Raw genomic sequence first — 15,728 nt, forward strand, 5'->3', positions numbered from 1 at the left:
TACAGAGCGCCGCTAATCCTGCCACATCCCAGCTGCTTTTCCATTCATTCATTTCACCTCACAGATTACACTGCAGCAGAAAGCACAGGGACAGAAAGGAGCCTTCACCAATGTGCCATAACTGTAACTGTAATAGTTATGTGTCACATCGCTGTTGCCAGTACTCTGCATTACGTAACAGCAGGCGATTTCACTGTGAAAACAAACATGAGGCGGCGATTATGAATCACAGTGTCCTGCGATTATAACAGCTGAGTCAGTGAAGGATTTAACAGATCTGAGCTGATATGTGCTGCAGTAATGTTTCCACCGGCTCCTTTTATTTTCTCACTGTGTGCACAACTATACTTGTGTGTGTGTGTGTGAGTGTGTAAGCTGCACTTTTACATATGTGTATGTTTAAATTGCAGCCTGTAGTGCTGCCTTGGTGCCAGAGGGCATCACTTGAGAGACCAACTATTTATATAATCAATGAAGGATTAAGGCAATTTCAAAGCACAAATGTGCGTTTATAGCTTGTTAGCTGCAGCTCCTAAGTGCATAAGCATCATAAGTAATGTCAATATACAGTACACGTGCATGGCTGCTGATTCACATACTGGTAAAACAGTCTATTCAACTTTCTATGACTTTCTTCTTCAAAGAAGCAAATCAATCACAAAAAAGTCCAAGGGGAATATGGTAAAACGCAAGAAGAAAGATGCTAAATCAAAGTAGAAAATAAACATCAGTGGCTGTGGGAGTGGATATTTAGTGTGAAGGTAGAGTGGGTGAATGAAGTGTAAAGTATTAAGAAGTGACTGTGGCTGGTCTGTGACTACACATGCTGGACTGAGCGGCCTTCCTTCTTATTAGAACAAATTGGGTTGAAATAGCATTACACGCGTTTAAAGATGTAGTAGATACATTTCAAACTGTGAACTTTGCTCTTTCACAATGTTTTCGTCTCCAGTAAATAAAATAAATAAATAAATAAATAAACTCAGTAATACCTGGAAACGTTATCAATTGCTTCAATGTTGAGCAACTTTTGTCTTCTGTGTCAATAAACTATTAAACTCTTAAAAAAAAAAACCCCGGGACATTAAATCTTCATCAGATAACTTCACAAGTCATTAGATGTATTTTTAGCTGTATTTGACACCCTGGGAAGCAAAAGGTCAAACAGATTTTGGTTTGAATCAACTAATCAGGGAGGAAATATACAAAATTATTTTCTAGCTCAGACAAAGTCCAGATTAAATCTTTAGACTCTACAGAGAGAGGCCCCTGTATGGGGCTCACAGTGGAGCCAGTGTTTGCTCAGCCCCACAGGTGGAAGGGGAGATAGAGGAGGGAGGAGGCACTGACCTCTGCTCTTAAAGCCAGGGGCCTGTGGTACCTAGTGAGTCCAGTGGCTCCCCTGCTCTGGGACTGGCCCCCACCCTGGCTCTGGCTCTGGGGTTCCACGCCTCGCTCCTGTCCTAGACGCCACTCCAGCTCATCCCTCTGACCGGACTGTGAGTGACGTGGGGTGGGGAAGGGCAGGGAAGGGAAAGGGGGTGGGGAGGTGTGTGGACGGTGGGTGTAAGGGGTTGGGGAGATGGGTGACAGGTGCAGGAAACAGGGGTGCAGTGGTGGTGGTAGTGGGGGAGATGTGTGAGGTGGATTGAGGACAATATCGACAGAAGACAAGAAACAGGGTGAGGGGGTGAGGAAAGAAAACGGGTGGGGAAAAAACAAAAATAAAACAAAAATGGGTGAAGAATATAAGCAGAGGGGGGAGAAATCAACTAACAGACTACACGGTGTGGAGAAGAACAAACGGACTAGAGTACGAAGAAAAGCGCAAAAAGAAAGACCAACTTAAAGATGACGCCGTATGAGAGAGATGAGAAGAGAACGAGAATGAGGATGAACAAAATCATGGGCTGAAACATCTGGCGGGAACACAAAGAGGAACAAAGAGAGGGATTCAGGGGGGAAAAGAATGCAAAACACTTGTTATGAAGCGCATGCAATGAGGGATACATGAGTCCAAACCAACAGCTGAGAGATACCATGGCAAACTGCAGAGCAAGAGCTAGCACGCTAAACATTTTCAACACATGCCCGTGCACAGCAGTGTGTGTTGGAGAAGCAGACAACTAAAAGCCTGTATGATGCACATTGTTTTCAGATATCACAGGATTTCAAATACACAGGAGGCTTCAGTGGAGCTTTAAGGTCGCACCAAGGTTTGCTGCCCCACTTTTTATAGCTGAGGAGTTTCCCCGGATGGCAGGAAGAGGTATGTACAAGGTGTATAGCATTCACCAAAGGCAAAAAATAGATTGAATTATTATACTATATATTATGATAGTGTTTCCAATTTATGAGATATAATTATCTTCTTTATCTAATGCTTTGCATGATGTAATTATAAGACAGGAACTATTAAAAATGTCTTAAATTTCTGTGTAAGTTAATATTTCATCTTACTCTTAGACACTTAGACCTCATAAATATCTCATGATAACAACATCTGCATCTTAGAGCTTCACATGCTTACAAGATACTTAAGACTTTTTAAGACTGTGAAATTACAAAAGATGAGGCCACAAAACTATAAAGATGCAAGAGTCAGAATTGCTTTTACAAGATAAAAATACTGTGAATAAAAAATAAAGATCTTGAAACTTAATTAAAAAATCCCAAAGACATAACAAAAACATACTCGAGTGATAATCATAAGACAAATATGCAATTTCTAACACCATAATTAAATTATTAAAATGTTGTATTAAGGAGATACAGATCTTGTTATTACAAGAGAAATATATTGTTACTATGAGTTAAAGTCTCATACACGACATGCTAAGTTGTAAAGAAGGGTAAGAAGACATGATAATATTTATTTTTTCTTTGGTGAATGTGTTTCCATAAATCTATTTGTTGTATTTGAACCCTCCTCTGAGCAATAAAAATCTAAGATTTCACAAGCTTGTTAATCTTGAATAAGGTTTAAAGGTCTTATTGCTTTAAAGAGGTGTGAGTTGTGAGCTTTGACTAAACCACCCAGCTTCACCCAGACTAAAGAGCGAGTCCCACAGGCGGAGAAGCAAAGCAGAAACAAGTCATTGGGCAGAATGAGTATGACGGCAGCTTCAGTGCACTATATTATCGCTACAAAGCAGACCGAGATCTTGAAGTGAGAAATGTTTGAAGAGCTGTTTGTTCTACTCCATACGACAGTCTGGTTGATTAGAGAAGACATCTCAGATGTCATGCAACACAGAGATAACGAACCAGCTTTGGAAGAGTAAACAGTGTGTTGATATGTTGACTTACACTAAGCTGCAGGAAAACAAAGACAGAAAGCAGGACGCCAGCCAGCGACGTTCTTCCGCAGGCAACTCACAAAGCATCATGCATCTCCGGTTTAGACTCTTATTTTGTTGAACAGAGGTTATTTTAGAAAGTGCATACATTTTTATGGTTTCCTTGGCAACTGTATGGAGTAACCAATCCCATGTTGTGCAAACATAACAGCAACACCATTTGTGTGTCGTACTGAGTCATACTCATGATAGCATGGCGTGGCTGAGCTGGAAAAAGAGAATATTTACTGAACTTCATCATGCAACAAGAAACTTGAAAGAAGCTGCCAAGTCCTTTAAGTGAGTGCAGGGAGAAGGAGGCAGGCAGGGCTGCTGGCTATGAGGATGCGCGTGGAGATGCAGATGTGAATGTGGCGGCAGCAGCAGGGAGCAATGGCAGTGGGTCAGGGGAGGGGTAGCAGTGATGGTGGAGCCAGTGTGTTAGAGCTGGGTGGCTCATGTGGAGCGCAGGACCTAATAATGTCACCCTGTGCTGGCACCAGAGCTCGGGGGTGGGGGGTGTGTGTAATGAGTCTCTAAATCCTGTTGAGGCTTTAAAGGATGGGTTTGGATTTTTTTCACCAGTCTAACATGCCTCCCCATCTTAGTGGTTATCTGAGTTAAAAGGTTAGATAACTGGTGAATATTGGTCTGTATTCATACGGAAAATCTAAATCAGTGGAAGTGTTGTCTGCTCATATCAGTTTTCCTCAGAATTTGATGTGCAAAATCTGCACATTTCCCCTTTAAGAGTGAGTTTTTGCACAGCACGATGGCTGTCGAGCAAGTGTGCATAGGAGGAATTACAGCAGTGGATATTAACACAAGAGAATGTACATCTATGCATTGAGACAGATTCGAAAAAATCCAAACCCAACCTTTAATCCATATTCGTCTACAACCTAATGAGATTTTCGCTGACAGGCACTGGACAGTGTGTGTTCTACAAAAGATCTACCGACCTGCCACTGTCTTTAATTAGAGTTGATTTTTTTGCACAAAGTGCTGACTTAGGATCTCTTTTAGTTTATTTTGGCCTAAAATGTTCCACTAATGGCCGCAAACTTAGGGCCATTTAAATCCAAAAACAACAATGTGTTTATTCATCCACTGTATATGGGTTCTGCCTGATACTAAACATAATTTTGCAAACTGTTTCGTTTTGCCTACTGCTGCGTTTAAGGAGTGAAGCCATCTGGCATGATATTTTCTAGTCTTCAGCTTCTTTTCTCTAGCAACACATCATCTGGACAAACAGGTTGGATTATTATGAGGTTAAATGCCAGGATCTTTAAAGAACATCTTGTTTTGAATGGGCATAAGAGAATATTATCTTAAGTATTGTCTTTTATTCTCCATCATGGCTGACAGACCTTCTCCCTTATTGATACTTTTCTTTTGCAAAAGAACAATGCAGCCAAAAAAAAAAACAAACAATGTGCCAAAAAGGTGTCACCTTAGAAATCTATAAGAAACGTTCGAGCAAGTGGATCCACTGAACTTACCTGGAAGTCCGTCACCAGGTCTCTTCCAAACGTACCGATGGGAGAGTCACGGGACATGGAGGTGACTGTGGACAGGAAGCTGCTGGACTCTGTGAGGTTTGGCATCGGTGACAGATCGTCTGTCCTTTCTCTCAGCCCCTCTCCTATATGATCCAACTTCTCCATGAAGATGTGCAGCTCAGTGCGGAAAGCCTTCATGCGAGTGTTGATGGTGTCCAGGACCTGGGTGTCTGGTTTGGATCCAGAGGCCGCCCCTCCCTCTAGACTCTCACCTGTCGTCACGAGCAGCCTCCCCTCAAAAATCAAACTGTCAGTGTCAGTGATGAGGCGGTCGACGGTCTTCCCAAGCCTTTCTGCTTCTCGTTTCACGTTACTGAATGACTCCCGCTCTTCCCTCCTGCGATTTGCCAGTTCAGTGGCGCTGAGCTCGCTGCCATCTGAAGGTTTGATGCTGCCGAACCCTGAGGTGGTTGTTGTTTTCTCAAACAGGTCTTCAGAGTCACTCTCGCCCCCAACCGGGCCTTCTCTCTTGGGGTGGAGGAGAAGTAGTCGCCCCGTCTCCTCTTCCTCGGCGGCTTCTCGACGGCCTGCATCGCTGTCTGCGTCGCTGTCTCGAGGGCTGCCAGTGCGCAGGCCGAGGTGTGCGGCCAGATCGCAGCGCTGGACATTGGACATGAGGACACGGTTCTCATATTGCAGCTTCATCACCTTTCCACTCAGCTCATTGATCTGCATCCTGGCTGACTTGAGCTCCTCCATCATCATCATCCCTCCATTCCCCCCATTGCCAGGTTTGAACAACCCTCCGTCACCACTTTCTTCTGCAACAGGCCCCGAGCTGCTGCTGCTGCTGCTGGGCCCGAATTTGAAGCGATTGAGTTCAGATGTTAGCTGCCTGTTGTGGTCCTCTATCTCTGAGATGGAGCGGCGCAACAGCTCAGCCTCCTCCTCCACAAACTGAAGATGGCGCCGTAGCTCGCTGGCCGACTCCAATGCATCACCACCATACGGCGACGAGGGCATGCTGGAGAAGGGCTCCCGCCCAAAGCAGTCTCTTTCATACTGACAGCGGATGTCTTCGTTTTCTGCCCTCAGGCTGCGGTTCTCCACCTCCAGCTCCACAATCTTTCTCCCCAGGATGTTAGCTTCTTCCTCCACCAGCTTGAGCCGCAATCGCAGCTCAGCCTCTCGAGTGGTGTGAGGTCCTCCACCAGAGCACTCGGCCAGCGGAAGGGGACTGTCCACATCCCCGTAGATGGACTTGTACTTCTGCAGCTCCTGCTCCAGTTCATCCTTCTCTCTGCCCAACTTTGCCATCTTTTTCCTCATCAGGCTCGACTCCTCTTTGGAGAACTGGAGCTGGCACCTGAGGTCTGCACTGTCCTCCTGGTGGGGTGATAGGATGAAGAAGACACAATTAAAAACCCTTTAATAGGGAACACAAGATTGACATGATGTGTTCACTAACTGTGTCTGTCTGCAGTTTGATGCTGAGCAGGTAGTGTTAGAAAACAGCTGCCTGTGCCAGTGAAAAACAAAACTACGAGAGTGGTGACGGGAAACAGTAGTTTTGAGTTGCAGCCCAGACAGCTGCACAATGAGCTCAACTCACTACTGAAACTCCAAATTCAGGCCATTAAATCCATGCAGCAGAGTAAAATATATAATAATGTTTTACCTGACTTGTGATTTTCTTGTCTTTAAATGTTTCCCTGCTTCCTCGTCTCTTCGGTCCAGACTGTAAAAGTACAAGAAAGGATGTTGCAATGTTAAAATACTCCTTCAACAAAACTCCACTAATGTGAAGCAGACTGCAAAAAGGTCAGTGAGACATTAATGTATGTTGACAGCTTTCATAACATTTCCATCATCAGGTCGAGGCCAAGTCTAATTAGGAAGCATTTACTCTAATGCAGATTGCAGATGATATAATTACGGATAACGAACACTGAATATGATTCATCCTAATAGTCAATATCAAAGGCCAACATGTGGTTATCATGTTAGTTCTACTGTGAGAGAGTGAATGATCACGTTGACATGTAAACTGTGCTGAGAGTTAAGTCGGTTAAACCCACAGTACAGATGATGAGGATGTTTTTTGGGGTTTTTGCACGAGGGGGCATTAGATCACATTCAGAGCTCAGTGTGACAGACGTCTTATCCCGGCTCAGATTCACAAGACTGAGGGAAACCATCTGTCTGTCCAGTGAGGAAATCTGTCCAGTAGCTAATACGAGGGAAGGCATCGCAGGCAAAGTCGGGATCAAACTGAGCCTTCTGCACGCAACTCTTTTTCTATTCAAGTCGGTTTCTCCCATCAGCTGCAGCATCATAAGACAGGTGTGAGACAGACGGGCAGAGAGAGAAAGTAAGAATGAAATAAAGGGAAGACGACAGAGAAGGGGAGGGAGAGAAATCCCTGTGTATAAATGCAGAGTGTGAACCTTTCTTCCAGGAACAGACCGCTGCCCAGGCAGCGTTATTTAAAGGGTCTGCTGGTCAGTTAATCCACAGCCAGGCTCCTTCCTAGGAAGCATAACTTGATATTCATATTTTTCAAATCTATTACAGTCGCTTTCATTACTGGTCGATCTCCTCAATATATTTTTTTCATTTGTTCAACCAGTAAATTGCAAAAAAGACATTTTAAAGAGCCTAAGATGGTGTCTTTAAATAGCTTTGTTATTATAATAGCACAAATCCATCTATACATTATCCTGTCTGGTTTTCCTCTGTACTATTTATTAATTCATGTTTTTTTTATTGATTTGGCTGAAATACCTCATCATCACACCTCGAAACACAGTTTAGAGGTTAATAGTAGGTTTAAAGTTTTTAAAAATGTTTTTATTTGATATCTACTTTATTATTCGCCTTGGGTAAATTGCTATGGGACAGCTGCACAGATGTTGGCGTCCATGACTTCTGATAGATGCCTTCACAGTGCTCTAACTCTATTTCATCTTCACATTATTATTTTGACATATGTGTGTTTAAGTGTTTCAGTGTCACTCTGCCACCGTGCTGGGAATTATTCTTCAGTGAAGACCCGTCAGCGAATGAAGAGAATATTGTTCATCAGTGTTTCTGCTGCTGCTCTTTAAGAAAACAATGGTCTCCTTCTATTTCATGCTCATTTTTACTTCATATAAAGCAAACTCTTCACTGTACAAGCTGCTGCCAGCCAAAATAAGAACAGTAGGACACTGTGAATCATTCATGGCCAGACGGACGGAAAGTGTGAGGGTAAACCTGCTTTGCCCAGAGCAGGAACGGACTTTGACTCAGTCTCTGGCCCTGTGACAGGAAGGAATCGCCCACTTAGAAACGGCATCAAAACATAAACGCAGCCAAACTGTGGGCAGTGATAATTATAGAGAGAAATGTCTGCCTCAAATTCTGTGTTATGTTTTGTAACCCGAACATGTGTCCAACATCTTCTGTGACAACCTGCACAGTTCAATCTCATTTAGACACAGCATACGAGCCTTCTCAACATACTTTCATTACTTGCTGTGGCGTCTTTCTAAACACACAAACTATTTGACACTGAGAAGAGTTTCAACCTTCTGTCTGACCTCGTGTTGCCTTCACAGTCTCCTTTGAAGTTTCTGTGTCTGATCCGAACTTAACTTCTCTACTGACACATTCAAAAAGAGAGATCTGCTTTGAGCTGAATGCAGAAAGGTTAATTGTACGTGGATTGTTTTCTTTGCTTGAGGGATCACTGTATAATCTAGTCACGGCACAAACTGTCTGCTTTTCTCTCCAGAAGAAAGTGAAGAGGTTTGTCCCACATGCAACTCATAACAACCCATTTTAAGGTGATGCAAATGTTGAGTTGTGACACACTGCTGTTGTTTACCTTGTGGCAAACTGACCCTCACCTTTTGCTATAACCCCTCCATCCAGAAGTGTTCATATAACTCACTTCAGCTCCAGGAATTCCCTCTATAACATTATAATTAACGTTATGTGTTAATGTCATACTGTAATTTGCGGTTTGGTTGTTTTTTTATCTGCTACACCAGCTTTGGGTCTGTGTCAGCATCTCAAACACCAGTTGTGGTTTTATCCCAAGCCCTGGTGACAGAGCTAATCTCTCTGGGGAGACAGCGGATTAGACAGCATCTTGTGCAGAACTCCTCAGACCATCACAAACCAGAGATCCCTGTTTACTAAATACAGAAGTCAGACTGGGGCTCAGAGAAAACACAAGTGCAATCAGAGAGAAAATTAACTCATTGAATTGTTTGTCTGAGTAGTTCAACAGCAAATGTGATTGTGTAAACTGACATTTACGTACTCGTTGGCACTAATCTAAATAGCTTAATGGCATCTCTAAGTGGGGTCCACTTAAACAACAAGGAGAGGTGTTTACAAACTTGCATGACAACATTTTCTGCAGCAGCATTTATGGACGGTACTTTCTAAATATGTTTCCAGAGCCTGATACAGTGTGTTCTTCCTCCGTGGGATAAAGATCCACTAATGTCCAGAAACTGGGAAGTGTGAAAATGTCTGGATCACACAATTATACGCAGTTTTAAGTCCTTCAGTGGAGTCGCTGCTAAATGTAAATATAGACAACAGAGTGAGGGGTTTTTTAGTCGCGTAATCCACTTATAAGTAGATCAATAAGATTAGCATTTCACTAAACCATCTCTGCATCTCTCTCCACCAAAGAGTCTTAAATACTGAATCTATGTTTCCTCCCGAGTCACTGATCATTTTTGGTTTTGCTTTTTGACACCAACTGCATGGAATATGTGCGTTAATTATAATATCGTCTTATTATTCCCGTTGAAAGAGTCACATAACAAACTAGATGAATCATAAGCAGAGATAATAAAAACACCTGAAGCCTGATGGCTCCACTGTTGCATGACTGCGTCACACAAAATGCAATGTGCTGCTCTCTTGAGCCCGTTAACGTGGGTTAGCGGCAGTCAGTCACGCAGGCTAGCAGGCTGCTCCAGCTGGTGTCAGAGCTGGCTGTAGCACTGGTGCGGCTGGTTTTTACTCCCTTGGGCGTCTGCCAGCCTGTGGGATTAGCAGATTGTAGTTACACACTCATCACCCTGCTGGGACTGAATGAACCAGTCACCGTGGGCCCTCACAGACCGACTGACTGTCTGTATGTCACTGGCCTTTCATTGTACCTCCCATCTGGACCCCCTCATCCATTTTTTACTCCATCCTTTTGCCTCCCTCCTTCACCCCCCCTACTTTCCTTCCTTTTTTACATCTCCTTCTTATGCTGGCCTCACACATGTCATGCATAAAGGGCATCTGAAATGTTGGGGGCAGATAATGGACTGTGTGTGTTGTCCTACCCCTCTGAGAACCAGCTGGACTTCAGACCATGAGATTAAGGTCATTTAAAGCTGAACATAAAACATTTTTCAAAGGTCTAATTTAATGTACAGATTAAGTCTGAAACATGAGATTAAAGAAGGATTGGTACTGGGGTAAACTTTGAATTTCACTTTTAGACAGGAATTTACTCCAGTACATTTTGTACCTTGGCCCTTGAAAGTGCAGCATTGTTTAACATCAGGTGTAACAGATCTTCGTTTGACAAAGCCCACCTCTGGACTAAGGCATCTGCTGCAATAAAAGAGATTAGGTTAAAATTAGCCTTATGTTTGGAGTTAAGAGTTGAATTTAGGGTTAATGCAGTGTAAGGCTTGGGTTTAAAATAGCGATTTGGATTAGTGTTACTGCAGGTTAAGGTAAGGATTAAGTTTGACATGCGTCAGGATGAGGGTTCAGGTCAGAGTCTGGGGCTAAAGACTAAACAGTTGAAGGACACAGATGTAAACACCAGATGCTGACATGTTGTGTGTGAGAGTGTGTGTATGTTACTGCCATCATACTTTCCACTACAATAAGAGTAGAATATCATACATTTACATTATGATTGTGTTTTAGCTGCTTTACTGTCACCTCAGGGTAATGTAAGAGAAAAGCACATCATCTGAGAGATGAAATACTGTGTACTCTGACACGCCTGTTTGCGTAAGATGCTGAGGCATTTTTTGGAACAAGAGCTGGACGACGCTGCACAGTGACATCACCAAACAAAAATCCCAATGTAGGGAGGAAAAAAATATTTTTAGGGTGGAGGACGAGTAAGAAGGGGAACAGAGCATCTGTACTCCACTGTGCGGCCTATATGATTGTGTTCAAAGACCGTAACACAGTGCAGAGAGCGGCATCTGGCTCTGGTAATGGGATTTAAAAGAAAATATGGTGTGACCAGCAAAAAGGGGGCGGGATAGAGGGGCTGATGGGGGAGTGGGGGAGTAAAGCACAAAAGAAGCTGCGACTGCCGCCGGATGCAGATAAACCCCTTCTCAGCCCTGACAGAGGAGCCTAAGACTCCATCACAACAGAATAAATATCACTCGCCCAGCGGGAGAGCTCAGACAGATAAGTCGCTATGAAATGTTTAGAGGCAGATTGTATTAGTGAGATCTGGATGAATGAGTGCTCAATCTGGACTGTAATCCGTTTCAATAAATTAATTAATACAGCACACACACTTGACGAGTATCAAACACTTTCCTTTAATCATTTTAATAATTTTATTCCCATCCTAGGAGCATTCTGTGAAAGCTGCTGCTACATGATGATTTACAGAGCTGTGTTATTTTTATAAGCAATCAATCTTTCGGTTGCAGCACCTGCAGTCGTCTAAATATACTGCGCTTGGATGTGCGCCATAGGCCAAACATGAACCATGCAACCCAACGAAATTCAATTTGTAGTTGAAAATGGATGCCGGCTGCATGAGGCTACTGCGACTAGCTACAGCGGTAATTTCTGAAAAAGCTTTAAACCAATCAGAGCTAACTGAATTTGAGTAATCCAGTAGAGTGCGCTGCTCAGACGACGCAAACGTGTGTCTGGGTGCAAATACTATATGTCTGCAGCCATCAGTATCCCACATGTATCTAAGAATCTGTGTTTGCTTGTTTTTGTGCTTTTGTCAATGAGCAACGTGCCATAAAACTGCTGTATGTGTGCATGAGGCGTTTGTGAGTTTATATATTACCGAAGGTGAGTGCATATGCTTGGAAGGGAGACAGGCTGACTGCAGCACTCCGAGGTCATTCCAATGTCAGGCCAACCCCAGCGGTTGTGAGCATTTTGTAAACAGACTCTGCTCTCTTTATCGCCCCTGCATCTCGACATCAATAGCTGTCCAGAGATCACTCTCCAACTCTGTGAATGTGAAATCCACAATCGGCCTCTTCAACTAAAGACTGAACTTCTAGCTGTCTGATAGGCTACTTCTTTAAGACCTTGAATGCACCATGATATTTATAACTAAAACCCGGCAATTGTATAATACAGGAAACAAAAATCTAATTAACTCATTACTAGACCAAGAACTTTCTATCGTATCTACTATAATTCAATAAAACCGAATAATTCCTTTTCACGACATCCAGCTAAACTGCAAAAACATAGAGGGGTGAAGTCCAACTAACTTCTGTTGCTGGACATAAATCGTTTTAAAAAAGCCAAAGAAGCAAATTTACATGGTGTATACCTCATTAGCAATAAACCATGGTAATAAAGGTGTGTGTGTGTGTGTGTGTGTGTCTGTGTGTGTGTGTGTGTGTGTGTGTGTGTGTGTGTGTGTGTGTAAACGAATGTTCGTCTCCAGAAGTCTGAGACCCGACATGCATTAAAGAGCAGGACAATAGAGCTTTTCTAGGGTGTGTAACTCTTCTTTAATTCATGCTTTACAAATGTCCCTGAACGCTGACAGCCTGGCATGCTGCATGCAGGAAAACAAAACGCCAACTGGCACCAACCAAAGACACAAAGTTGAGACAACTCTAAAGGTGACAGAAGAAATTCTTCTACTAATCCCTTGTACAGAGCAGAGCCATGTTGCTGTTTCACGCTGTTGAGAAATAAAACATCAGGAGGTAAGAGCTGCTAATAACAATTAGCAATTTTCTCAATCAGGGGATAAAGGACTGAACAATTTAACAAATGTAAATAAGTGGTTGTTAGGAGCAGTTTCCTTCCACAGTGAATCAGGTTTAACACTGTAACACCAGCTCAGCCTTGTGATTAGTCACTGTGTGTGTGTGTGTGTGTGTGTGTGTGTGTGTGTGTGTGTGTGTGTGTGTGTGTGTGTGTGTGTGTGCTGCATGATACATTAACTTGCTGGCAAACTGGTTCTCGAACGCCTGGATTGGGCGTGTAGTGCTGAATCAGCAGATCTCATACTAAGAAATGTGCAGGAGAGAGCGCGGAGGCTATACTTCAGTGAACACTTCCATTAGCAGCTTTAGCTTCTCTGAAATGTATAATTACAATCAGCTTCACCTCAAGGTCCCTTCATGACACGCACACGGGTGAATCTAGCTGAAAACAAGTACAAGCATCTGTTACTATCAGCACCATACGATCAATACCAATCACTAACCTCCTCATGTTTGGACATGAGAGTAAGATCACGTAGAAACAGACTCACATACAAAAATTATTTTTAAGAATAAAGGATAAAATCTTTGCAGTTTAAACAGGTTGTGATCAGTGAGCTCTCTATTCTAGCTGGTATAAAAGTATAAATGTGCATCAGATCAACTCCTGTATTCTTCTGTCCATTCTGAGACGCCCCACTCGGACATTTTTAATGGAAAGTAGTGGAGTCACAAGCCACACTGGTTGGTTGCTCTGAGAACAGAAGTAAAGACTGGAAATGTCCTCACAGTAATTGATGACCCAACGCCTGGATGGGCTGTCCATCACTGGTTGCCGCGGTAACGGACGGCCTGAGACAGACAAAATCGAAAAAACCTGGACCTGGAAACTGAAAGACTGAGACGATGAGCAGGGGGTCGTTAACTGAGAGAACTGAGTGATTGACTTAACTTACTGGATACATGCAGAATGCATCACTGCTGAATTTTCCTTCTTCCACCAGGTGCTTTACTTTATCGGCTTCCACCTGTGAGCTCCTCTGGCCAACATAAGTCAGATTGATACTACTCGGTGTGTAAGATGTACACTCAGTCCGTCAGATGGCATGTTGTGACTACACAGGCAATTTAATTAGAAGAACTAACTCTAATTAGTCACTGTGTTTGTGCTGCAATTAATCATTTCTGAAGTGTGTGCAAATTGTTGTCCCATGAAATTTGATCCTTAGTCTTGAAATTTTTATCAAGCACTGCAGCTTTAAAGAGCGAACAGGCTGCAGCCATGAGCAGCAGTGAGCTGCTGTGGGGCTGAATTTCACTGTTGTGGAGGGTTGACAAGCACAGAACTGGCAACCCCCTTCCACCCACCCCCCATTGGCTCTGTGATGGACCTGGTGGAGGAGTCAAACAGGGAGACAGGTCCCTGGCTGCTAGAGGCCAGTGGGGGGGAGTGCTGATTGATATTTGTGTAATAAAACAGACAAGAAGAGACCGTCAGGCAGCACGGACCGGCATCAGTAAACAGATTTCCTGCCGTGAGACAAGTGTCATTTCAAAACAGACTTTATTGTGTGTTTTGTACTGTGTGGATGAAGTTTTCTGTAACTTGTTAGAAAATTCTACTAAAAAGACATTTTAAAATCTACTACGCAATCGTACCTTTTCGAAATATTAAAACTTGAGATTAAATTTTCGTAGTAAAATACACACATAGAGTTGGTTTAATCTTCTCCCCTTAATGAGAAAGTGAATTATTCATCCTTATAAGCCTCTGAAAGATCAATTAGACTGGTTATTTTCTATATCACACTCTTTGTTTCTCTTATCTTTTAAAATCATCTCATTTCAATCTGTGCTTTACATTTATTATTGTTGTTTTCTCTAAGATGGCTGCAGACTGGTGACTTAATTGACTTTTGTTGCACATTTACGTGCTCCTTTAACGATAGTACGTCATGTTTGGATCACTACAGGGACTGTATAGAAGCGTGATGGGTATAAATATGCTCCAGCGTTATGTGAATTGTTGAATCATGTACTTAAATCCCTTTCAATAAAAAACTACATTACACAAGTGTGGCATTTGACATAGATCTTACATGACAGCAAAAGAAACTGTAAGAGGAAGCAGTAGCATAACAATTATAAAGTATTTATTTGAGATCAACTCTGACAAACGTAAATATGATTAAGTAGCTCTGTTCCCACTCAACAGCCATTACATAGCCCTCGGTGAAGACAGGAGACTGTGGCGGGCAGCTCCCAGGTGAGAATGTGTGTAAATGCTTAAATGAGCTGCAGGATGTGCTTTGAAAGAGCATGCAGACTCAGCCAAACCATCCTCGAGGGAGACACAGGTGACAAAAACAGGCCATAATATCTGAAAGACATTCACTCTCCTGCTGTGTCTGCAGGTCTAAAACGTCTCCTGCACTCTCAACCACGGTTCACACCTAAGTGGAGGCTATAAAAAAAAGAATTCAAAGTGTCACAGGAGTCGACCCAGTTGTGGAGCAACACTAACAGCTATAAATGACACTGCGGCTCAGACAGGCCAGGAGGAGGGTGGAGCTGCCATGTCATCTGCCTGCAAACTCCTCAGTCCACAGTGTATTCTGGGAAGACTGACTGGCAGCGTGCCAGCGGTGTGCAGTATGCAGAGATAACAGATAGAGAGCCATGTGGAGAGAGAGCTGGAGAAGCAAATGTCGCTCTGAACTCATCATCGTGTCCACAGAAGACGGATAAAATCGGAGAGCTACACTTGACTGGAGCCCCCAGGCGAAATAATGCTGACAAATCACAAATGGAAAGAGATACTACATTTCCCATGCTGTTCCTGTCGGAGCAAATATCTCAAACATGTAAAAAACAGGCACCGTCTCTTTTTTCTTATGTAACCTGTTGTGAAGAATAATATTTTCTATTTAAAG

General features: G+C 43.0%; 1 protein-coding gene across 7 annotated transcripts in view; it reads right to left on the bottom strand.

Moving 5' to 3' along the window:
* LOC113171613 (microtubule cross-linking factor 1) overlaps positions 1 to 15,728 on the bottom strand; it is a 49,177-nt gene that overhangs the window by 19,663 nt on the left and 13,786 nt on the right. For 5 of the 7 annotated variants that reach the window (XR_003299719.2, XM_026374085.2, XM_026374086.2 and 2 more), the window contains exons 4-6: positions 6,522 to 6,581; positions 4,844 to 6,229; positions 1,351 to 1,497 (exon numbers count right to left, since the gene is read on the bottom strand). Coding sequence is in view for 6 of the 7 variants with exons in the window: in XM_026374085.2 (XP_026229870.1) it covers positions 1,351 to 1,497; positions 4,844 to 6,229; positions 6,522 to 6,581 (1,593 nt within the window). In the remaining variant the exon portion in view is untranslated. The remainder of the gene's footprint in view (positions 1 to 1,350; positions 1,498 to 4,843; positions 6,230 to 6,521; positions 6,582 to 15,728) is intronic. The other 2 variants (XM_026374091.2, XM_026374087.2) reach the window with 1 other exon arrangement.

This window comes from Anabas testudineus, chromosome 17 (assembly GCF_900324465.2).
Source record: "Anabas testudineus chromosome 17, fAnaTes1.2, whole genome shotgun sequence".
Classification (NCBI taxonomy): Eukaryota; Metazoa; Chordata; class Actinopteri; order Anabantiformes; family Anabantidae; genus Anabas; species Anabas testudineus.